The 26,158-nt window shown below is 43.1% G+C and overlaps 1 protein-coding gene across 3 annotated transcripts in view; it reads right to left on the reverse strand.

The window, feature by feature from the left end:
* Nucleotides 1–873: 873 nt before the first annotated feature.
* The window catches only part of LOC106566890 (plexin-A1), a 274,998-nt gene continuing 249,713 nt past the window's right edge, over nt 874–26,158 (reverse strand). For 2 of the 3 annotated variants that reach the window (XM_014135442.2, XM_045693144.1), the window contains exons 21-32: nt 24,231–24,388; nt 18,241–18,497; nt 15,924–15,990; nt 11,769–11,915; nt 11,399–11,558; nt 11,212–11,315; nt 10,998–11,094; nt 8,245–8,435; nt 7,422–7,591; nt 7,101–7,313; nt 6,696–6,846; nt 874–4,644 (exon numbers count right to left, since the gene is read on the reverse strand). In XM_014135442.2, coding sequence (XP_013990917.1) covers nt 4,549–4,644; nt 6,696–6,846; nt 7,101–7,313; nt 7,422–7,591; nt 8,245–8,435; nt 10,998–11,094; nt 11,212–11,315; nt 11,399–11,558; nt 11,769–11,915; nt 15,924–15,990; nt 18,241–18,497; nt 24,231–24,388 — 1,811 coding nt within the window. In that variant the 3' untranslated portion in view covers nt 874–4,548. The remainder of the gene's footprint in view (nt 4,645–6,695; nt 6,847–7,100; nt 7,314–7,421; nt 7,592–8,244; nt 8,436–10,997; nt 11,095–11,211; nt 11,316–11,398; nt 11,559–11,768; nt 11,916–15,923; nt 15,991–18,240; nt 18,498–24,230; nt 24,389–26,158) is intronic. The other variant, XM_014135443.2, reaches the window with a different exon arrangement.

Raw genomic sequence — 26,158 nt, forward strand, 5'->3', positions numbered from 1 at the left:
TATCTATGCATAGTCACTTTAACTCTACCTACATGTACATATTACCTCAATTACCTCGACTACCCGGTGCCCCCGCACATTGACTCTGTACCGCACATTGACTCTGTACCGGTACCCCCTGATAATAGCCTCGCTATTGTTATTTTACTGCTGCTTATTTGTTACTTTTATTTTTCTATTTTTTACTTATCTATTTTTACTTAACAGTTTTTTTCCTTTTTTCTTAAAAACGTATTAAAGCGTTGTTGGTTAAGGGCTTGTAAGTAAGCATTTCACTGTAAGGTCTACACCTGTTGTATTCGGCGCATGTGACAAACACAATTTGATTTGATTTCATTTGAATGAGAGCGCGAGAGAGGAAGAGAGAGAGAGATTCCTAAGGCCAGGCGATACGTTGAGATTTCTGGAAAGAGAGAACAGAATGATAATACAATACTGTACATGATACAGCACCGGTAAAAGAAATGGTGATCTGATCATTTCAACAGTATGATACAATATATCACACCATTACTGCTAAGTGAACATTTGTTTCAGACAGCATCATTTAAGGATTCAGTGGACTTGTAATCATTGGGTAATTCTGGTGTTGATGGGAATTTATGGGAGTAATAGAATTAGGCAGGTGGCCATGTGCTAGGAACAAACGGGCTCATTGAGTTGAAGGAGGAGATAGAGAGAATCATTACCATCACCATTGTCGCACTGATGGACAACTAGAAAAAGGCAGGAAATCTGTTGCATTCTGCAATGCTTTAGAGATGCATATGAACTAACGCCATAGTACTTTCAAGGTATATGCCTGTCTGTAATACCTTGGGTGCTGAACTAATTTCTAAGAGCAAGACAGAAAAAAACAAGACAGACAACAGATTTTGCAAAAAAAGTTTAATCTCTCCTTGATGCGTGTTTATTTACAAGTAATAAATCTGCAAAATAGGAAAGAGCAGAATATTTACACGAGCGTGAAACAGCCAACCTGTCACAGTTGCTTCAAATCTGAAACTCTTAAAAAGGTATCAGAATTCAGAAAGTATTACAACTCTTTAGTTTCTATTTTCTCTTAAATCTGTGTCTAGATATTTTTATGTTTGATCCTAAGCCTTTTTAAATTTACTTTGAAAAAGGAACTGCTTTCCAATATGCCAAAACAAACCAAACGAGGGAATCGGGAGGACAAGGATAGAAGTTGTTCAGTGGCAGAGGGTGAAACCTGTGACAGTGGTATGAGTGGGCATGGTCAGGTGGTGGATTGTGGGTAATGGAGGGGTCATAGAGGGTTATGGGAAGGGGGGCAGCTGACAAGGCACTATGTGCAAAGTGAAAGCTCTGTGTTCATCAACAGCATCTGGATCACTCCCTCTGGCTTTCCTCTCCGTCTTCCACCCAACTCGCAATGGCAGACAGACACAACAACAAAAGATAAGTAGAGACTACTTCAAAGGAGTTCTGTAGAGGAGTCTCTTTCTTTTCATCTTTACACAACAAGTGGCATAGTAAAATGAAATAACAACCACACAAAACATAACATGAGAGACCAACTGCCCCAGTACTTACAATATAACTTGTTTCATACTCTATAGAGTAACGTTACAGATTACCACATTAATCCATAATCCCGCCAAGATGCTGATCATCACCATCCAAAAATCTTCCACTTAAATAACAGAGGAGCAAAAGGACATCAAAGCAGGAGAACCCCCTGGAGACTTTGTAATGCAACTAGCTGTTTTACAATCACAGTCATCAAAGCCTAGCTTGTGTGTGGCGGGAGGGAGGCAGCACACAGAAACATTTTCCATCCACTAAACAAATAAGGGAGACAATCAGGTAATAAAATATGCTTAACAGAAGAACAGTGACAGAGCAGAACCGTCACAAATCATCACAATAGGGTGAAGGAACAGAATAGTGGTCAAGTCAATACCGATCCTGCACTACGAGAGGCCTTCTCTTGGTATGGGAAAAACCAGTAACCAGCAGATAACCCTGTTTAAGTTGAATTTCATAAACTACTCCATACGCTCTGCTCTCAGATATCAAGTAAAGAGTACAATACATACATACAGTCCAGACTTTTGTGTTTGGTTGGGAGGGGAGCGAGGGATTGGTGGAAGGGTGGGGTGTACCGTATAGGAGTACCTTTATTGAGTTGCCAACACTAGGACAGGACTGGGATGGAGAGTAGAGACTAGAGGGAGTTGATATTGGAGAATGACAGAGAGAGAAAGATGGGAGTAAGAGCCCTGCAGGACACTAAGAAGAATAAAACATATCCATATCTTTTCTGAAATGTCTAACCAAATATATCATGTGTTATTGAGACCTGCTCCCATTTCAAACTGAAAAATTATAAATAAATAAACAGAGAAAATGCTTTTCATTTTCATTAAATCCCACCATCTTTGTTGAAGCCTGATGTAGGATAGCTGGATGGGCAGATGGCCCAAGGTTACATATCACAACTCTAGCCTGTGTGATTCACATGGCTCTCACCCGAGAACTGACCTAAATATTTCAGAGGTTTCTCAAACATTTATCTGGTTTGTTTTTCCTCCATATCTCCTTTAATCTCAGAGGACATTGACCGAAAGGGAATCGATGCAACATATTAAAGGGAGACAATGCATTTCACAAAGGTATCCGGTTTCTGAGGAAACAAAAACCATCCGCCAGTTAAAAAACACACAGATTGAGCTACATTTCATTATCTTGTTACATCACAGATGTTTGCATTTCAAAATATTTGTCGCTGTTTTTTCATCTTCACAGCAGACTAAAAAACGAAGAAAAGAGACTTCCTTGGTGCTTCAAAAGTCCTCTTTTTACTTTTGAATGACGCTCGTCCCAGATGCCGTTATGGAACTTAAGGGAAACCCTGGGAGAGTCTACTCTGCTAGCACAAACAATGTATGGTTTCTGCAGAGTACAAAGAAAACAACTCATACAACTTTCACCACACCAACAACAAAAATTAAACCATCTTTTTAATTGCAATAAAATAGAACTGTTGAATGTTGAATTCACTAGAATGACAATGCATGAGGGGCTAAAATCAGGAGGGATTACTCTTCACTCAAAGCTTTACCTAAAAACTCCTCTCATCTTGGTGTGCAAACCTCTACCTCAGTGTCCACCATGACAGTCTGTAGGATAGTCTAACAGTGATCTATCTGAGGGAAGGGGACAGCGGGAAAACTTCAGGAAGGCTTTGAAAGGGTAGTGGGTGAATTAAACCTTTGCTACATTTAGCATGGCGCTAAGCCCAATGAATCCTTCTGTGGAGTCTGACTTTTGTGGTACAGCAGAGTCCATAATATCACAGTACTTTAAGTCATGTTACTTGCCTCCCAAAAAACCTTGAGGTCCCAGAACAAAAGTAATCTAAGTTTGCTGTGGTCCGGAGCCTGTGCACAGAGGCGTGCATGGTGGTGGATGCAACCAGGAGGGCTGCTCACTCAGGTGGCTGTGAATGTGAGGTTGTCGGCTAACACAGGAGGCTGTTTTTCTCTGAGTTGTATTAAAAAAAAAACAAGCCTTTGGTTTTTCTAAAAGCCACAATATCACTGGTTGTATTAAATACAGGAATAAAATACAGTCCTTTCCAGTACCATTAAAACAAATGTTCTCCCAAGACAGGAAACGCCCCAAGACCTAACGATTTGTTGACTTGCTTCTACAATTTTTTTGTCATTTAACTGTTTTTTTTTTTTACTTTACTCTCACCTTCAGTCACTAGGCATGACAACATTTGAATCATAACACATTTTATCTAAAGAAAGTCTTTGCACTAAACAACATTTAAATAAAACATGGCACAGGACAAGGTTTCATAGTTCAGTCTTTGAAATATCAAATCCTTCTCTTTCAAAGTATTTTGTACATTAAAATGGAAAACTTTTGACTATTTCCATTTGTTTCTTTAAAAATGAAGTTGTATTTATATATCTATATATCTATATTTATATCCTCTTCTTTTGATTTAGCTTTTTTGTAAATTGTGCAAATTCAGCAGTAACACAAGTGGCACACCAACGGAGAGAGTAGGCAGTTGTTAAACACAAGATCAACAACTAAATCAACCAAATAGAAATAAAATGGATCTGAAAACCAAACCGACGTCCATGAAAGTTGATGAAGTCTCTGATGATAGACTGCTGACATGTCAGAAGCGTCCATGGGGGGGGCCTTTATAAATGAAGTCCTTTCTTCATAGCCCCCCTTATATATATATATCCTGGCCTCTTTAGCCAGCTGCTTCACAGTCCCTGTCCTGTATGTGGGTAGATAATCAACACGGAAGACAAACTGAAACCAGTGATGAAGACCGCGATGATAAGACACTTTCTCGGGGCGACAGACAGACGTTAAGTGTTTATAAATGAGGGGTTGTTTGGATGGGCAGAGGCCCAGGCCTAACTCTGGTGGGTCTCCAGTGTACTGCTTGTGTCCTTGCAGTCCTTACGCGTTGTGTTGGGGTTAGGAGCTGGGGTCAGTGAGAGAAGGCCTAGCTGCTACCCTCTCCGACCCTCAGTGGCGGGCCGTTCCTCAGCTGGCCAGGGCCATGGTGTCGATGACCTGCTCCAGCTTACTGCGCAGTCTCTGCCTACGAGACTGTTCGTCCTTCTGCAGCGCAGACAGGATCTGGGGAGAGAGGAGAGAGGAGAGGAGGAGAAAGAAGAGAGGAAAGAGGGAGAAAGAAGAGAAGGAGAGTGGGAGATTAGTCAATAGATCAGCAGGGTGAACCACTGACAGAGAAAGTCTATCAGAACATCTGTAAGTCTGTGTAAAGTCTATCAGAACATCTGTAAGTCTGTGTAAAGTTTATCAGAACATCTGTACGTCTGTGTAAAGTCTTATTTCAGAACATCTGTACGTCTGTGTAAAGTCTTTCAGAACATCTGTAAGTCTGTGTAAAGTTTATCAGAACATCTGGACGTCTGTGTAAAGTCTTATTTCAGAACATCTGTACGTCTGTGTAAAGTCTATCAGAACATCTGTAAGTCTGTGTAAAGTCTATCAGAACATCTGTTAGTCTGTGTAAAGTCTATCAGAGCATCTGTACGTGTGTGTAAAGTCTATCAGAACATCTGTAAGTCTGTAAAGTCTATCAGAACATCTGTAAGTCTGTGTAAAGTCTATCAACACATCTGTCAGTTTTTAAACAGCTGTTGAAGCAAACATGCCGTGATGGTGGCATGAGTAGGCTATTTATTGGTATTTACAATACCAAAGACTTTCATGTAGAAGCATACAAACAGTTGATATCTTTCCCTACAAACACTATACAGCTGTTTACTCATGAATATTGAAGAAATATACAAGGAAACAGAGGCAGAGTGACATCCATAGTTTACCTCTGTATGGAAAGTTGAATGTCTACTACATGACATTGCATAGAAGAACATTATCATTAAACAGGCGGATAACGATGGAAGCTGCGAGGGGAGCTGTATGTACTATGGCATTATGGGAACTGGAAGAGGAGGTGCTGGTGGGTCCATTAGTGATAGGTAGCTGTATACTAGCTGTTAGGGACTCATACAGGAGAATGCATAATGGCCTGCTAATGCCCCGTGTGTTAGTGCTGCTGTGATGGATGAGGAGGGCGAGAGGAGGACCCTGCAGCCGCCCGCATCTGGATAATAAGCCTTAATGAATGGGAGCGGCTGCTTAAATAGAGGAAGCTGCAGCTGTTGCCTCAGACACAGGAACCAGCACTGCTGAGAGATGAGGGGAGAGGGAGGGGGGTAGAGATAGGGTGTGATGCTGAGTGGAGATGACTGAATATACCCCCCTCACTTCCACCACCATGCTCTTTCCCTCCATGCCCTTTGAAAAGGCAAGCAGAGAGGCTGCCTGAACCTCTCACAGCACACAGTCAATGCACTATAACCAACAAGGTAGGAAGAATTGTCTGAGCAGACAGACAAACATTGTTTACGTGTTTTTGAAGGCCACGGCAGACACTCTCTTAGAGTGAGTACAGTACAGTAGCTATCCTAGCACTGCCTTCCTCCCTCGCTGGCTGGCTGTCTGTCCTAATGGCTGAGAGCGGATGAAGCAGATAGAGTGGAGGGAGCTTCTGCTTCTGCATTGCCTCATTATCTCTCCAGTTCCACAGCCCAGTCTCCGTGACTCACTGACTTTAGCCCTTTCCAGGCTCTTCTCAGCTCTCTGAGAATTAGCACTCAGAGTACAGTCTCATTCACATCTCCTACATGGAGTAGCTACACTATACTGGCCCTGCCTCAATGCATAAGCAACATTTCAAGAATGATTAGTCAGTCTATTTTGGTGGAGAAATAAATTCATGCACATGGAATATAGTGTGTTAATGAACTCCCCGGAAGGATAGCACATGGGAGAATGAATAAAACACAAATCCAATGTGGTCCATTAGTTTCAAAATATGTACTTTAATTACTTAAATAGCTGCATGCATTTACGGATGCATACTCAGTTATCTTCTAATTGAATTAGAATGCCCACATTCATTCATCATGAAAAGTAGAGGGCACATACAAAGAGTCTCACCCCTATGTTAACATACAGAACCAATGGCTATTCTACTCTGATCTCTTCATGCTGTAACTAATATATATTTATAAAATACATTAGATATCTATATTATTAAACTATCATAATGTCTACGATTTATATTGCAATAGCTTCATAATATACCGGTGACTCACCTCATCTTTGTACTTGACGATGTAGGAGTAGATCTCATGCAGGGCACTCATGCTGTTGAACTGGCTGAGGTGCAGCCGGGACTGTTCAGCCAGGTAGGCACTCATATCCTGGTCACTGATGACCGGCATACGGGAGATGTCGGAGTAGTACCTGCAGGACAGGACGGGAGCAGAGAGGGAGGGGGTTAGCATCCTGGACTGGAGAGGACACCTCTTTAGTTGTGTACGTGAAGGACTGCGATGAAAAAGTCAAGGCCTCAATCAAGTACTTGTCAACAACATTCATCTAATCTAATTTCACCAACTGTTAAAACACTGGGTGCAGACTATATCTTTTGGAAATGGAAGCATTGAAATGGACAATCTTACAAACTAGAAGGCAGTTGAGCTCTCTGTCATTCATACCTCTCCACCCAGTTCTTGTAGTTAGGAATATCCTTGGCGTAGAGCAGCTTGTTGGAGGGCGAGTCTTTGCCCAGCTTGTGTTCTGAGGTGGAGCAGGAGTCCATGAAGGTCTGGGCCACCACAGACAGACAGGCGTCTGTGATGCTGTTCTTATGGATGTCAAACACAAACTGGGGGTTCTTGATCACGTTCACCCAGAAACGCAGCGGGAGGCTGGGACGAGAGCGTTATCATGAGACGATGGATACCATAAACCAAATACACACACAGAGAAGAAACAGCCAACCAAACCATTGCCATTTGTTCTGTAATGTGTCTCACCAATTGCTCTTCCAGGTGTGCCGTACGTCTGAGTCTGATATGGAGTGTTTGTCGGCCTGCTCGTCCAGGAAGTCAAACATGTACTTGATGGCGAGAGGCAGGGCGCTGCCGCGGTGGGCCGTGCTGAAGATGGTCTCAAACAGGTCGTCCACAAACTTCTGCAACGTACCCTGAGGACAGTAGGGATGAGAGGAGAGATTCATTTCTCCCATTAAGGGGGAGTGGCTGTGGAGAGGACGCTACATTCTGCTCTTCCAAGATCAAAGTGCTGAGACATGCTAGCTTACCAGACAGACCTATGTGAGCTATATGAATTCCATTCGCTTCTCTGCATCATGCGCCACAAAACACTCAATCCCACAACAAATGACTCGTCTCCTGCTATTTTCCCTTCTCTTATCCCAGCTTTATATTTATCTATCTTTTTCTGACCACCCAATAGGCTTGTAAACAGCGTCTAATTTCCATGTTTTTTCTTTCCCTACAATTAGGAGCGAAACAATGAGCTCTGAGGCAGCTAGAGGAGAGGAGAGGGGCAGGCAGGCAGGCAGGCAGGCAGGCAGGCAGGCAGACCCGTTAACAGGGAATTGGCTGAGGGACCCCAGAAGAATGCTGTAATGGAGGCTGAGCTGTTTACATTTTAGTCATTTAGTAGAAACAAGCACAACAAGGGACTACCAAAGAAGATAGTTCCCCCAGGAAAAACTCTTGATATATGGACAGCATTACAATGACTTACTCAACAGTCAGATGTTAAAGTTGACCTCTCATCAACAGTACTTGTTATTTATGTAGGTGTGGTCTGGTGTCTATGTAATCTTACCTTGGTGGCGAGCAGACGGGTCAGATAGATCTCAGAGACCATCTTGCTGCCGCGGTCACCCTCGCGCTGGTCAGAGTGGTCGTGGTTCTTGACCAGGTGCCACAGCTTGGTACCACTCTCCAGGTCAGGGGTGATCATGGGGGTGCGGGAGCGCAGACTGTCTGGACTGCTGGCTGTTCGCAACATGCTCTCTGGACAGAGGCAAGAGAGAGATAGGAACATCAGGACAAAGACAAGGCCATCAGGAGAAAGGCAGGTTCATCAGGAACACGCAATGCAGAGGTCTATATGGGTCAATGGAACAGGATGACCAGAACAGAACACCAGGCTGACTCCCTGGTTTCATGCAGGCCCCCAGTGTGGAGTGTGAAAACACAAACTCGGCTGGTCGGCTACTGCGTAGCAACTTAGCGGTGCCAAAAGCTCTGGTCTTGCCTAGAAAGCCTATGTAAATTACAATCACAATTCAGCAATATGGAACGCTTCAAATTGAAATACTTCCAGCTTCATGCACCATCGGGAGTTTTCCATAGGAATATGTAGATGACGTCAGCTCTATCACTATCAACTGGTTTAATGTTGATGGTTCCATGTGCTATTGTGTTGTGCGAACTTCCAACTGTGACACACTTGTTTAATCACACATTTCAGGTCAAAGTGCTGTGCATAGTGTACAAACATAAAAGAGAAAACAAACATATTTAGTCTGGTGAAGAAATGGCTCTATGGGCTGTCTATATCTGGCCGTCATCCAGCCAGAACAAAGACTGTGCCAGCGTGAGGAGCAGAGTATCAGTCTGTCTGTCACAAGGTCACAACCCATAATCCACTGGGACCTGACCTCGGAGATGGAGAGAACATTTTAATGAGCAAGACAACAGATCCCTGTAGCCTCTCCTATTGTAAAAACTCATTTTGTACGTCAGAGAGGTGGATGGATGGTGAGAAAAATGATTAGGCCTCAACTAAGGAGCGAGGAGAGATGGCTAACTCATTACGCTCAATTGGCAGACTATAACTAATTAGCAAAGTGGGAGAAGAAAAATGGCGTGCCTCGTCTTCATTGTGCCATGGCCGAGAGAGGAGATAGGATAGAGAATCTGCTTTCTGTCTTATCTTCTTCAGCATGTTTTTACACCAGCCCTTCCATCTCCATCTCATCCCCCTCCCCTCCCCTCCCTCTCCTCTCCCCACCCCAAATGACCCATAATGTTAGAGTGGTGGATATAATAGAAACCCATACACAATACCAATATCCTCCCTTCCTGTGGTAATGTATGAGTCAGGCTGTACAGGCTCCATTGTGTGAGTTTCTGTCTCCCCCCACTCGTCTCCTCCCGGGGGCCACCTGCCTCCATGCACTGCTTCATTATTAATGGTGTGAGTGTCAAACTTCATTACGGGAGACCAAAAAGATGCCTATCTGCCGTGTTCCTTATCAGCGAGCCTGCTGCAGTGGCAGCCAGCAAGGGAGGGAGGGACGCTGCCTGGAGAGGAGGTAGGGTGGCCAGAATGCAGGTGTATGGAGGGAGGGATGACAGGACGGAGGAAGAAAAAAACTATCATTCTGCCTGAATGATAGAGTGACACTGGGGCCTTCTGAGTGTCTGAGCGCAGGGATATCACGCTGGCTTTCAGGGTGAGAGGATGAGGGAAGTGAAGCTCAGAGACTCAATGACACAGAGAGATGGTGCTGGAAACACTGCTAAACCAATGTGGGTCAGTGCTTCTTGGTTTGTTGTTTCTTATGGGGAATAAGAGCAGTGACCTGAATATACCCAATTCATTCTACAGAGAACTTGGCCTGTATTCACGAAGCGTCTCAGAGTAGGAATACGTTTTGCCTTCTAAATCATAATGAATAACAGGGGGGACCTGATCCTAGATCAGCATTCATACTCGGAGACACTTTGTAAATATGGGCCCTGTAGTATTTAAACAGCGAACCAGAGACTAACTCCTGCTACACGTATTTCTAGTGGAGGTGTTAAAACCAGTGATGAAACTAAAGGAAAACGGAACCAGTGTGACTAAGATTGGTCTCCGTGCCAATGACCTTGTCAACCCCCAGTATCAGCTTGTTCACACCAGAACATTCTCTCCACTGTAGCCACTCTACCAGCAGCCAATAGTACTGTACTCCTACTTCTATTGGACATTCATCATGAAGCTGCTACTACTACTACTACTGCTGCTGCTGCTGTTGCTACTGCTGCTTGAGTGCCTGTAAATTTCATGACAATCATGTTCTTTGGCTTCTGGGGGAGTGGTGGATGTTTACCTCTGCTTTTACAACAGCCAGGGCTTGGCTATCCTCTCTGTGGACTAACAAACCAGCCTGGCTTTCACTGGCCTGTCAGCGTTGCTATCGTAACCCCTTAACACACAGACACACTTGAGGAGAGAGAGAAGGGAAAACAACAACAAACGTGAAAGCCCTCAGGCTTTTGCCAGAGAGCTGGTTACACTGTTGTGGTGTACAGCTGAGGCTGTGTTCAGAGGTGTGTCTGTGTTAGCTATTGGTCTTCAGTCTCTGGCAGGAGGAGTGAGATGTCTGATGTAATGCCTGTTATTTCCTAGATGGTGGAAATACCTCTGAAATGGCGTAGGCTTGATAGTGGTGGATCTATGGTTCTCTCTATTCACAGAGGCTGAGTCAAATCTAGCCTACTATCAATAAAGACATACAGAGGGCGAAAGACAGAGATTGGGAGAGAGATTGAAAGAAAAAGAAAGGAGAAAGAGAGACTCACCATATCTGCTGAGAGACTTGGTGAAGGTAGAGGAGTTGGATATGTTGTAGGCTGAGTTCTGCTTTGGTACCAGAGCGATCACTGAGCCGTCCGTCACCTACAAGGATGGAAAAACAAAGGGCTGTCTTGTAAACATTGTCCTGTCAATCACTCCATGCACTTTCTGTTTGCACAGATAAAACCACACTCTGGCAACTCCAGCCCTCTGCTTCACCTGATAGTGGGCCAGTGTGTTGAGGCGTTTCCAGTCGTTATCGATCTTGGTGGTGACATCCTCATCCTGAAGGATGATTCTGGCCATCCTGCCCTGACGCCACTCTGTGAAGAGAAGATGAGGATGAGAGCGGAGACAGGCACTAAACACAAACACACAGTCAGTCACTAAACACTGGTGTTCTTACCCAGGTCCATGTCCCCAGCCTTGGGTCTCTGGGAGTAGGGGCTGCCCTTGTACACTGCATCCAGCAGCTTCTCCTTCACCTGGGTGATGGTGTCACAGTTCAGCCCCTTCACTGTCACCTCCGAAGCGTTCTCATTCTCCGGGTTCATACAGTGGAGAGTCTGCCAGGGGAGGGAGGGGACAGGAATTAGGTTCAGCTTAGTTAAATAAGTTGTCATTTGCAGGTATTCGAATCGCGTTATCAAGCACTAATTAGAGTCACTGAGGTAATGACAGATCCTACCGACCTTACTGCCTTCTCAAAGGTAAATCACACAATTGATCAAATATCTTTATTGTCCTATAAAATAGTTATATTTGACAGCACTCACCAGGGTCTTGTAGTCAATCTGCTGTCTGATGAGCTTGTCCTCACTGAGGGAGTAGCGTGCCTCTCCTGTGATGGAGTCTATAGGCCCCTTCTCCATCTGCTGCTTCATGGCACAGTACAGCATGAACAGAGGCTCCCCAGCACACTCCTGGACACACAGGGACACACAGGGACAAAGACCATCAGCGACAGGTACAGGCTGAAGCTTGGGACCAGTGGCCTTCAGGATTCTGCTCCAACAATGCAATTTCTCAACCAAATGTATCTACACTGAGTGGACAAAACACTAAGAACACCTTCCTAATATTGAGGGGCATGGACTACAAGGTGTCAAAAGCATTCCAAAGGAATACTGGTCCATGTTGACTCCAATGTTTCCACAGTTGTGTCAAGTTGGCTGGATGTCTTTTGGGTGGTGGACCATTCTGGATACACACGGTGAACTGTTGAGCGTGAAAAACCCAGCAGCGTTGAAGTTCTTGACTCAAACCGGTGAACCTGGCACCTACTACTATACCCTGTTCAAAGGCACTCAAATATTTTATAATGCCCATTCACCCTCTGAATAGCACACATACACAATCCATGTCTCAAGGCTTAAAAATCCTTCTTTAACCTGTCTCCTCCACTACACTGACTGAAGTGTATTTTAACAGGTGACATCAATAAGGGATCATAGCTTTCACCTGGTCATTCTGTCATGGAAAGAGCAGGTGTTCCTAATGTTTTGTACACTCAGTGTATATCAAACAGGTATGCATATGAACATGAAATTTGTTGCCAATGAGGCAATGCTATTCTCCTGTATCTTCTCACTGGCCTAATCGACAGAGCACTAGGGTGGTCTAACATAAATGTTTCCTGCGTTTGCACTATCATGGGCACTTGCCAATCAATAGTGTCATTACCCCCAGCTCAGACCCAAGAAAAACTCTCCCCTCTTAAAAAGAGAAACAGTTTAGAGCAGAGTGAGAGAGACGACAGACAGGTGGCAACTGAGGCTGAAACTAATACGAGGTTAATGATTGAGAGGAAGTGCTTAGGAAGCCCTTCACCATGTTAGAAATGCATGGGCTGTAGTCGAGGAGAGAGAGAGAGAGAGAGAGAGAGAGAGAGAGAGAGAGAGAGAGAGAGAGAGAGAGAGAGCGAGAGAGAGAGCTTTTGTAAGTGTAATGTTTACTTTTAATTTTTATTGTTGATTTCACTTTTGTTTATTATCTATTTCACTTGCTTTGGCAATGTAAACATATGTTTCCCATCCCATACCAATAAAGCCCTTAAATTGAATTGAGAGAGAGAGAAAGAGAGAGAGAGATCTAAGTGCTTGATAGGCATAGCATTTATCTCTCCCAATTTAAAACACACTCAGAACTCCTTGCCCTCTCACCCTCTCTCCACCATTTATCAGCAATCAAAAAGTTGATATCTTTCAAGCGGAAGGTGAGAAATACGCACATGCATAAGTATCCAGATTTCTCTATTAAGGTTTAGATGAAATGCAAGTGATTTGCATTTATTTTAGTATTCTATAAAAGTACAAACTCAGAATTTCAACATGGTTGGAGGAAACATGGACAAGTAATGCTGCTTTAAATGTTGATACACTTGTTATCCCACTGAAGTAGGAGAAAATGCCCTTTGAAAGAATTTGATGAGATTTGTACACTTCCAAGAGAGATCTTCTTTGTTAACACCCATTCAGCATCATTCATACCCTCTTAAGCCTTAGCCCCACCTCACCCACACATGTAAACACGTGAGTGAGCCTGGTATTGTCCTCCAGAAAGTAGTCTGTACTTAAACCCAGCTAAATTCAGGGCAGCAATATTAGTGAGAGCTGTAGCAACACCTTTGCAGTTGTCCAAATATATATTTTTCCAAATATCCGCAGTAGCAAAGATGATCTATATACTAACCAAGGAAGTTTCTTCTCCGCAAAGAGTTTGGTTCTGAGTACCTCCCTGACGATTTCTAGAACACAAACACATTCTAACCATTCTGATTGGTCCCAGAAACCAATTGGTTGGGCCAGAGCCAGAACACACATGGGTAAAGCGGCGTTTACAAAATTCATAATTGGCATTGATCCGCTGATTGGTTAGAGACGATCCAATCGCTGATTACATTTTTTTGTACAATCCCCCTCATCCCCACAAACAACGTTGATGGCAGTCTCAGACTGAGTATGTAGCGAACATAAAGCTGCGGAATCATTTAGTTTGAGTCGTCAAATTAAATTAAATGAAATCAAATGTTATTTGTCACATGCGCCGAATACAACAGGTGTAGACCTTACTGTGAAATGCTAACTTACAAGCCCTTAACCAACAACGCAGTTCAAGAAATAAAGTTAAGAAAATATTGACTAAATAAACAAACAAACAAAAAATAACACAATAAATTAACAATAACGAGGCTACTGTATATACAGGGGGCACCGGTACCAAGTCAATGTGCGGGGGTACAGGTTAGTCGAGGTAATTTGTACATGTAGGTGGGGGTGAAGTGACTATGCATTGATAATAAACAGTGAGTGTCTAAAAATGAAGGGGGGGGGGTCAATGTAAATAGTCTGGGTGGCCATTTGATTAATTGTTCAGCAGTCTTATAGCTTGGGGGTAGAAGCTGTTAAGGAGCCTTTTGGTCCTAGACGCTCCACTACAGCCCCGTCGATGTTAATGGAGGCCTGTTCGGCTCGCCTTATCCTGTAGTCCACAATCAGCTCCTTTGTCTTGCTCACATTGAGGGAGAGGTTGTTGACCTGGCACCACACTGCCAGGTCTCTGACCTCCTCCCTATAGGCCGTCTCATTGTTGTTGGTGATCAGACATTGAGACTGAAGCTCCACACTGGGCATAAACTGGTTGAATCAACATTGTTTCCACGTCATTTAAACAAAGAAAATCTATGTGATGACATTGAATCAATGTGGAAAACTGATTAGATTCGAAAAAAGTCATCAACGTAAGGGAATTTCACCTAAATCCAATGACATGTTGATTTCACATTGAATTCACATTAGTTGACAACCAACCAAATGTAAATCAAAACTAGACGTCGAACTGACGTCTGTGCCCGTGGGTAGTTAACTGTGAGAGAGTGAAGACAGGGGCTAGCTAACTGCTAACTGGGATAGAGGTGGAGACAGGGGCTAGCTAACTGTTAACTGTGATAGAGGTGGACACAGGGGCTAGCTAACTGCTAACTGGGATAGAGGAGGAGACAGGGGCTAGCTAACTGCTAACTGGGATAGAGGTGGAGACAGGGGCTAGCTAACTGCTAACTGGGATAGAGGTGGAGACAGGGGCTAGCTAACTGCTAACTGGGATAGAGGTGGAGACAGGGGCGAGCTAACTGCTAACTGGGATAGAGGTGGAGACAGGGGCTAGCTAACTGCTAACTGGGATAGAGGTGGAGACAGGGGCTAGCTAACTGCTAACTGGGATAGAGGTGGAGACAGGGGCGAGCTAACTGCTAACTGGGATAGAGGTGGAGACAGGGGCTAGCTAACTGCTAACTGGGATAGAGGTGGAGACAGGGCCTAGCTAACTGCTAGAGGGGGAGAATGGAGACATGAAGCTAGCTAAGTCTCCACCTCCAGTGTCCTCTCCTGATTCTTATGCAGCAGCCCAACTCTCCCTCTCTCTCCCTGCATATGCTGTTAACATCTTGTTAGCATCTGTGCTAATTAACCAGACAGCTGCTAACGATAGGGAACACGCATACATCACTCCCTAGCCCTCGCTACGACACGGTTGTCTATGAAATTATCTTTATTTCCACCACCCGGCTTCATTAGGGGGTAATTTTACACTCTTCCACGAGGGAGCGCGGGAGAGTGAGAAGAGAGTGAAGAGAGGACCAGTCGAACGCCACACCCCCAAAGCTCCTAATGACCGCAGGCAAGAACATGTCTGTCAAATACATAATAACGTAACAAACTAATGAAATAAAGAGAAATGCCTCTAGCTGGAGACTTTAACAGACTAAAATACTAATAGTGAACTAACTAATACTAACCCATAATGAGAAACAGGGAAGGGGGGAAACAAAACTAATTCTAATCGGTAGAAGAGAGAGAGTGGTGGAGTTGAGGGGTTCCTGAAGAGCAGCTACTGTAACTCATCTGGTCAGGGCAGTTTGATGGTGGACTTACCTTTAGGAACTTGTACAAGAGAAAAGTGAACCAGTTGGTCAGCATCTTCTCAGCAACAGACTCCGTTCTAACAGAGAAACGTAAGGCAAGAGGAGGATGAATCAGACATGATAGTTCAATTATCAAGTAGAAGAAATTGCAGCTCTACCTCAAAACTAACTAGGAATAAATCTAGTTTTAGTTTTAGACTAATACTGATACTTTCATAAGGGGAAAAGGTCTTAAAACAAATACTTTATTCTCAAAGCAAACAACCAATCTTCATTAAAAACAGACAATTACCATAATTGGGTAACTTCTCTCGTTAATCATAAACCTGTTGCCTCTACGATCAAAGACCCCTGAAATGTCCCACAGATGAGGAGCAATTAAAATCCACTGTCATTTATTTATATTTATTTATCCTAATATCCAGAGAGGAAACCTAGGCAAACAGTTTGCTCCTTTTCCCTTTCCCCTTTCTCCTCCCCCTACAGCAGCTAGAAAAGCAACTTTCTCTCCTTAATTATCTAGTTAATCTAAATTAAAAGGCGGCACAGGAAGGAGGGGTGATAGGAAGAAAACTTCTACAAAACACCCCTAAAGCTGCAATATGTAACTTTTTGGGCAACCTGACCAAATTCACATAGAAATATGAGTTATAGATCTGTCATTCTCATTGAAAGCAAGTCTAAGAAGCAGTAGATCTGTTCTGCGCGCTATTTCTATGCTTTCCGTGCTTAAGTTTCGTTTTTGTGCCTTTTATTTTCGGTTTTGTACACCAGCTTCAAACAGCTGAAAATACAATATTTTTGCTTATGGAAAAATAAATTCACAGTGGTTTAGATGGTACAATGATTCTTTACACAATACAGTACTTGCTTGTTTGTCACATAAACTGAAATTTGGTGAACTATTAGAATTTTTGCAACCAGGGAATGGTGGTAGCGATTTCATCACAGTGCATCTTTAACTAAGATTTTGATTTGGCCCTTTGTTTGAGTTTAAGTCCTCCATCTTGGTTTGGCTATATACAGTGATGTAGTGGTAAAACAATTATTGGGTAAACCCTGATCGTCGGTCATGGTGAAAAAAGTAACGCTCCCTATACTTTAAATGCATTTTTCTGCAAAAGGTGGTTAACGGTTGGGCAAAAAAAGGTGGCTAAACTGTGTTTACTTGCATTTACCCTCCACTACACCAATGGCTATATTGTTTGAGAGAATACGGAAATAAAATATGTACTACTGTGTACAGTGCATTGGGAAAGTATTCAGACCCCTTGACTTTTTCCACATTTTGTTACGTTACAGCCTTATTCTCAAATAAATGTAATAGTTTTTTTCCTTCATCAATCTACACAAAATCTCCTATAATGACAAAGCAAAAACTGTTTTTTAGACATTTTTGCAAATGTATTAAAAATTAAAAACTGAAATATCACATTATATAAATATTCATATTTTCAGGTCTCTCCAGAGACGTTCGATCTGGTTCAAGTCCGTGCTCTGGCTGGGCCACTCAAGGACATTCAGAGACTTGTTCCGAAGCCACTCCTGCATTGTCTTGGCTGTGTGCTTAGGGTCGTTGTCCTGTAGGAAGGTGAACCTTCTCCCCAGTCCGGGGTCCTGAGCGCTCCAGAGCAGGTTTTCATCAAGGATCTCTCTGTACTATGCTCTGTTCATCTTTCTCTCAATCCTGACTAGTCTCCCAGTCACTGCCACTGAAAAGCATCCCCACAGCATGATGCTGCCACCACCATGCTTCACCGTAGGGATGGTGCCAGGTTTTCTCCAGACGTGACGCTTGTTTTTGCTCTGACATGCACTGTCAACTGTGGGACTTCATATACACAAGTGTGTGCCTTTCCAAATAATGTCCAATCAATTGAATTTACCACAGGTGGACTCCAATCAAGTTGTAGAAACATCTCAAGGATGATCAATGGAAACAGGATGCATCTGAGCTCAATTTCGAGTCTCATAGCAAAGGGTCTGAATACTTATGTAAATAAGGTATTTCTGTTTATTACTTTTAATTCATTTGCAAACAATTCTAAAAACCTGTTTTCGCTTTGTCATTATGGGGTATTTTGTGTAGATTGACGAGGAAAACAATTAATTTAATACATTTTAGAATAAGGCTGTAAAGTAACAAAATGTGGAAAAAGTCAAGGGGTTTGAATACCTTCCCGAATGCACTGTATGTAAGAGTAGTATGATTTATTAAACAGTAGTACACAAGTCAGTATGTTAAGAAATGTGGGTTACAACAAATGAGTGAGTGTGTCAGCGGACGACTGCGCGAGTGGGTGATTGTGTGAATGTGTCCGTCTCACCGGCGCAGCAGCAGCTTGGGGTGGTTCTTGCTCTCCAGGTTCTTGTCGATGAGGTCAGATAGAAGCTGTTTGAGAACCCCTGTGGCGTACTCCATCTCCCCCTGCAGCGCTGTCATGATGAGCGACGCCACGTTGCCACGGTCACGCATGGAGAAGGAGCGCTGCGCCTCCAGGGTGCGGATGAACGTCAACAGGAAGTGCTTCTTGGTGAGGAGCTGGCCAAACAGGGTCAAGGCCTTCTCCTGGTTGGCCTGGACCTATAAGGAAACAACATCCACATGTGTTGTAAATGTAATGTAAATTATGTGGAGTACCCCACATTAAAAAATACTACAGTACACTATGGATAAAATACTATAGTATTTTTTATTTTTTATTTTTTAATTTAACTTTTATTTAACTTGTTATGGATAGGGGGCAGTATTTTCACGGCCGGATAAAAAACGTACCCGATTTAATCTGATTATTACTCCTGCCCAGAAACTAGAATATGCATATAATTATTAGCTTTGGATAGAAAACACCCCAAAGTTTCTAAAACTGTTTGAATGGTGTCTGTGAGTATAACAGAACTCATTTGGCAGGGCAAAACCTGAGAAGATTCCAAACAGGAAGCGCCCTCTCTGACTATTTCTTGGCCTTCTTGATCATCTCTATCCAAAACAGGGGATCTCTGCTGAAACGTGACATTTTCTAACGCTCCCATAGGCTCTCAGAAGGCGCCAGAACATTGAATGATGACTTTGCAGGCCATGGCTGAAAAACAGTAGCGCATTTGGATAGTGGTCGATCTGAGAACAATGAGACTGGGGGCGCGTGCACGAGACGACTCCATGTTTTTATTTTTTCGTCTTTGAACGAAAACAGGGTTTCCCGGTCGGAATATTATCGCTTTTTTACGAGAAAAATCGCATAAAAATTGATTTTAAACAGCGTTTGACATGCTTCGAAGTACGGTAATGGAATATTTAGACATTTTTTGTCACGAAACGCGCCGGCCGCGTCACCATTCTTTACCCTTCGGATAGTGTCTTGAACGCACGAACAAAACGCCGCTATTTGGATATAACTATGGATTATTTGGAACCAAACCAACATTTGTTATTGAAGTCGAAGTCCTGGGAGTGCATTCTGACGAAGAACAGCAAAGGTAATCCAATTTTTCTTATAGTAAATCTGAGTTTGGTGAGGGCCAAACTTGGTGGGTGTCAAAATAGCTAGCCCGTGATGGCCAGGCTATCTACTCAGAATATTGCAAAATGTGCTTTCACCGAAAAGTTATTTTAAAATCGGACATAGCGATTGCATAAAGGAGTTCTGTATCTATAATTCTTTAAATAATTGTTATGTTTTTTGTGAACGTTTATCGTGAGTAATTTAGTAAATTCACCGGAAGTGTTCGGTGGGAATGCTAGTTCTGAATGTCACATGCTAATGTAAAAAGCTGGTTTTTGATATAAATATGAACTTGATTGAACAAAACATGCATGTATTGTATAACAATGTCCTAGGAGTGTCATCTGATGAAGATCATCAAAGGTTAGTGCTGCATTTAGCTGTGGTTTTGTTTTTTGTGACATTATATGCTAGCTTGAAAAATGGGTGTCTGATTATTTCTGGCTGGGTACTCTGCTGACATAATCTAATGTTTTGCTTTCGCTGCAAAGCCTTTTTGAAATTGGACAGTGTGGTTAGATAAAGGAGAGTCTTGTATTTAAAATGGTGTAAAATAGTCATATGTTTGAAAAATGGAGGTTTTTGGATTTTTGAGGACTTTGTAATTCGCGCCACGCCTATCATTGGATATTGGAGCAGGTGTTCCGCTAGCGGAACGTCTAGATGTAAGAGGTTAACCAGGTAGGCTAGTTGAGAACAAGTTCTCATTTGCAACTGCGACCTGGCCAAGATAAAGCATAGCAATTTGACACATACAACAACACGGAGTTACACATGGAATAAACAAAACATACAGTCAATAATTCAGTAGAACAAAAGAAAACAAAAAGTCCATCTACAGTGAGTGCAAATGAGGTAAGTTAAGGCAATAAATAGGCCATGGTGGCGAAGTAATTACAATATAGCAATTAAATACTGGAATTGTAGATGAGCAGAAGATGAATGTGCAAGTAGAGATACTGGGGTGCAAAGGAGCAAGATAAATAAATAAATACAGTATGGGGATGAGGAAGGTAGATAGATGGGCTGTTGACAGATGGGCTATGTCCAGGTGCAGTGATCTGTGAGCTGCTCTGACAGCTGGTGCTTAAAACCTGTTGAGGACAGACGTTCCGCTAGCGGAACACCGAGCCAATATCCAATGGAACAGCGTGGCGCGAAATACAAAAACCTCCAAAATGCAATCATTTCAATTTTTCAAACATACGACTATTTTACACCATTTTAAAGATAAGACTCTCGTTAATCTAACCACATTGTCTGATTTCAAAAAGGCTTTACAGCGAAAGCAAAACATTAGATTATGTTAGGAGAGTACATAGACCAAAATAATCACACAGCCATTTTCCAAGCAAGCATATATGTCACAAAAACCCAAAACACAGCTAAAGGAAGCACTAACCTTTGATGATCTTCATCAGATGACACTCCTAGGACATTATGTTATATAATACATGTATGTTTTGTTCAATCAAGTTCATATTTATATCCAAAAACAGCTTTTTACATTGGCGTGTGATGTTCAGAACATGTATTCCTACCAAAAACTTCCGGTGAATTTACAAAATTACTCATCATAAATGTTTACAAAATACATAACAATTATTTTAAGAATTATAGATACAGAACTCCTTTATGCCATCGCTATGTCAGATTTTAAAATAGCTTTTCGGCGAAAGCATATTTTTCAATATTCTGAGTACATAGCTCAGCCATCAGGCTAGCTATTTTGACACCCGCCAAGTTCGGGGCAAACTAAACTCAGAATTAGTATTAGAAATATTGTATTACCTTTGCTGATCTTCGTCAGAATGTACTCCCAGGACTGCTACTTCCACAAGAAATGTTGTTTTTGTTTCAAATAATCCATAGTTATGTCCAAATACCTCTGTTTTGTTCGTGCGTTCAGGTCACTATCCAAAGGGTAACGCGCGAGTGCATTTCGAGTAAAAAAAATTCCAAATGTTCCATTACCGTACTTAGAAGCATGTCAAACACTGTTTAAAATCAATTTTTATGGTATTTTACTCGTAAAATAGCGATAATATTCCAACCAGACAATAGTGTATTCATTCAAAGAGGAAAAGAAAAAACAGCGTGCTCGCGTGAATGCGCATATCCAATCTCTTTGTCCCCAGGCAGACCACTGAGAAACTGAGCTACTATACTCTGCCCAGAGACAGGAGACGGCTCAATCCGCTTTCTGAAGGCTTTAGACAGCCAATGGAAGCCTTAGAAAGTGCAACGTAACCCCACAGATACTGTAGATTCGTTAGAGAATCAAAAGACGAACTACAAATTCTCAGACAGGCCACTTCCTGCTTGGAATTTTCTCAGGTTTTTGCCTGCCATATCTACTAATAATATGTATATTCTCGTTTCTGGGCAAGAGTAGTAACCAGTTTAAATCGGGTACGTTTTTTCATCCGGCCGTGAAAATACTGCCCCCTATCCTAAACAGGCTTTTAGCTAGTGAGGGAGATATGAGTCTCCAGCTTCAGAGATTTTTGCAGTTCGTTCCAGTCATTGGCAGCAGAGAACTGGAAGGAAAGACGACCAAAGGAGGAATTGGCTTTGGGGGTGACCAGTGAGATATACCTGCTGGAGCGCGTGCTACGAGTGGGTGCTGCTATGGTGACCAGTGAGCTGAGATAAGGCGGGGCTTTACCTAGCAGAGACTTGTAGATAACCTGTAGCCAGTGGGTTTGGCAACGAGTATGAAGCAAGGCCCAACCAAAGAGAACGTACAGGTTGCAATGGTGGGTAGTGTATGGGGCTTTGGTGACAAAACGGATGGCACTGTGATAGACTGCATCCAGTTTGTTGAGTAGAGTGTTGGAGGCTATTTTATAGATGACATCACCGAAGTCGAGGATCGGTAGGATGGTCAGTTTTACGAGGGTATGTTTGGCAGCATGAGATTTAATTTTGGATTGGAGATGCTTAATGTGAGTCTGGAAGGAGAGTTTACAGTCTAACCAGACACCCAGGTATTTGTAGTTGTCCACGTATTCTAAGTCAGAGCCGTCCAGAGTAGTGATGCTGGACGGGCGAGCAGGTGCGGGCAGTGATCGATTGAATAGCATGCATTTAGTTTTACTTGCGTTTAAGAGCAGTTGGAGGCCACGGAAGGAGAGTTGTATGGCATTGAAGCTCGTCTGGAGGTTAGTTAACACAGTGACCAAAGAGGGGCCAGAAGTGTAGTGTTTTTGCGGACTGTAATATTTACTATAGAATTCTACAGTATACTACAGTTTACTACATATTCTAGTAAGTACTGTAGTATTCTATAGTAAACTGTAGTATTTCTATGTGGGGTAGGGGTAATGTAAATGGTATAATGTAAATGCATGGAGTAAGACTAATGTAAATAACACAACAATAAATGATGTAAGCATTATTTAGAGCTTGGCTATGTACTGTATACAAGACATGACATCTTGGTCTATGAGGCCATTGTTAGATTCACATTCATGACCTTAGCTGCTTTTAAAGCCTGAGGTACATTTTCAAGTTTCAAGTTTTATTGTCACAAGCACAAGTACAGTGCATTCTATCTTAGGAGATGTTTCTTCAAATGTCTTATGATCAATTTGCCCTACGTCGTCAGCTGAGCACAGGAGAAAAGAGAACGGTAGGAGGAGGAGGAGGAGGAGGAAGGAGGATGCACTGGGGCGTAGAAAGTAGAGGGCCTGTGCAGTGCTGTGCGTCCGAGGGTGGCTGGGTGACAGAAGTCTGTTCCACAGGCTGGCATCTGTCACTTCTCATCAGCAATGCTACGGCCCCCTCTAGACCTAACCCACAATCCTTCACTCTAACTCTCTCACATAGACAGGGCAGTGCAACTGCTCAGAAAAACAAGGGTAGTGTCTGTTAAAAAGGGAGACAAACATCTAGTATATTCTGCAAGGCTTACGGCATAATGTCTAAACAACACCCAGTATGTGTTAATAAAAGGAAAATAAAATCAAAGTACTGTCTCTGTCTTTATGAAAAAACACTTCCTCCTCCATTAGCCAATCGCCTGGCTCCATCCCCCCACCCGCCTGCCTCCCATGATCCTTGACTGACCTCATAACTCTGAAACACATCTAGTCCTGTAGCCAATCGAGGACTGCCATACCGTACACCATGCACTCTGACTTCACAGAATCTCTCCTCCTTCCACTACACGGCCTAATAAAGTGCCTCAATTTTCCTCAGTGGAGCTAAATGAAATTCTGGGGCCTCTGGGGGAGCAGGCTGGGTACTGTAGGTTGCTTTGGGGAGAGCAGCTACACAGAGCAATAAGGGATTGAGCCGTGTGTATGGACACTTGATTACGCCTGGGACCTGAGGGGAAATTCAGTGGGAAAGAAATCCGGACATAACAATAAAGATGTAATCCCTCCCCTTTAGAAGAGCCTGTGGTTGACAGGGCGGGGAGGTAGACAGTCTCTACACTGTATTCTAACAGGCATTTGCATATATTTCATGCTGAACCAGGTGGGATCTAGTAGCATATTTGAAATATATATGGAACGTCATTGATACATGAAGAGAGAGAAGCTCCTATGTGATGCGGCCACTGTATATGAAATGATTATAGCCATATCATATGACCATTTCATCGGCTTAATGATTGGCTGTATGAAATGATATCATGTTACATACATCCTGTCCTCTGTACCTTCCCGAGCTGTAACATGGGATTTTGGTGAGACAAAGGTTTCATCTAACATTTAGAGGGTGGGATATTAGATATAGATACAGATTAGCATAGATAGTGGTATAGATATTCTATTCTACATGCTGCGGTGGCAGTGGTGGTGTACCTCCTTGACCCGTACCTCCATCTCCTTGAGCACGGGGTGATCCTCGATGCCAGGGAACAGTACTCGCATGGCGTAGGTCCTGTACTCAAGGAAGGGGATGCCCGCTCCGTCCAGCTCCTGGGTCAGCTCATGGATGTCTGTCTGCAACTCTGCAAAGGCTGAGAGAACACACAGACAGACAATTACCTTACTAAGAGGTAGACACTTAAACACAGGGATGCACAGCCAGTTGCACTGGGTAAGAATGGACATTGAAGGGGATTCTGGAAGAACAGTATCTTCATTACACTCTATGTGTGTGTATTCCAATGTTACAACTGTGTGTTGCACATTATTATCAATGTCAACTGCAAACATGTACCACCACACCAATAGTGCACTGATTGGCTTAGAGAAAAGACACAGGGAAAGGCAAGTAAATAGAAGGTTGATTTCATTCTTCTGTTGTGTTTTGAATGTAATCCATACTTCTTGGAAATTCAAGAGAAGTGCTAAACGAAAGAAAATAAACTGTTACAAAAAAGGGGAGAGACAATGGAAAGAGAAAAAGATAAAACAAAGTTCATCGGAAAGAAAGTCAATTAATTGGATGAGTGGATAATTAATAAAGGAGCAATGCATTTCATGCATCATTTCCTCCAGCTGTTATTGGTCTGTGAGGTCCACTGGGATGATTATAGTAGACTGCTAAGCTCCCCCTTCTGTAAGGGCTTCACCATTTCTACATACAGTTTAGCAGCCACTCAAACATTATACAGACTGCACGATTCCTACAGGTTAATTACGGCTTTATTATCATGCATATATGGGCTTTTCAGTATGGGGCCAATTATTCATAGAAATAAAATAACTATCAAAGTTATAATGTGAATAATAAAACATTCTGTTGACAGGGAATGTGTCTGGCTGTGTCTCGACTTTCCAACAATTGGCAAAATAAAATAGTTATCCTTCATTCTATTGAGTGTGTTGTGTCTAAGCACCAAGTCAAAGCAGCCATTACATCCAGCAGAGTAAACTACACAGCAGATCGTCTCCCCGTCAACAGTTGCAGCAGCATCTAATATGTTGTTAATGGGCCATTAGCCGTGTGACTGTTAGTTTTGTCTGTCTGTTTGTTTGGATTACACTGCTCTCTGATGGCCCTTAGAGCATGGCTCATTGAGCTCCACCTCTCCTATCATCCTCCCCTCCCCTGCTGGCTGACACTTAGTGGGACACGCCCACCTCCCCGCAGCCAGGCCCGCCCCCCCGTCTGCTGCCCCGCCCATCCCCATCACCTGGGTAGCATAGCCCTTCTGGGTCTCCAGCAGGAGGGGCGGGGCAGGGGGCGGGGACACAGCAACGCTCTACTTCCTGGTGGCACTCAGTGTATTTACCTCACATCGTTGCCCAAACTTCCCAGCTACAGAGGCAGATGTGTAGATCACTGTCTGCTGCTGCTGGTCTGTCAGGTCTGAGACTGGTGTGTAAATGAACTCATGTCTGTTATGTGCTGCTGCTGTTTTTGTTGTAAATAAATCACGGCATGTGCATTGTATTGAGCATGTGTGGCAAGAATGCTAATTCTATCAGGTGTACACGTGGAGTAACAGTTGCTTTAACTCAATCACTCTCCGATGTTCTCTGTACTGGTCGATCTGACCCCACACAGTCCCCGTTTCTCTCTCCCTGCCAGACTTCTCCTCCCCATCTCTGTATCCATCAGTGTTTGGCGACAGGCTGTGGGCTGAGACTGACAAGGCTATGACCCTCCGGATGGCCAGCCACAGATAAGGACCAATTAGTCTCCGTCCATCTCTCAGTGGGCAGCATAGACGCACCTCAAAACGTCAAAGCGACAACACCAACTTGGCTGTCCACACAACACACAGACACACTCACACGTTCAGAGGATACTGCGACCACACCACCAGAGAGCAAGCAGC

Source organism: Salmo salar, chromosome ssa13 (assembly GCF_905237065.1).
Source record: "Salmo salar chromosome ssa13, Ssal_v3.1, whole genome shotgun sequence".
Lineage (NCBI taxonomy): Eukaryota > Metazoa > Chordata > Actinopteri > Salmoniformes > Salmonidae > Salmo > Salmo salar.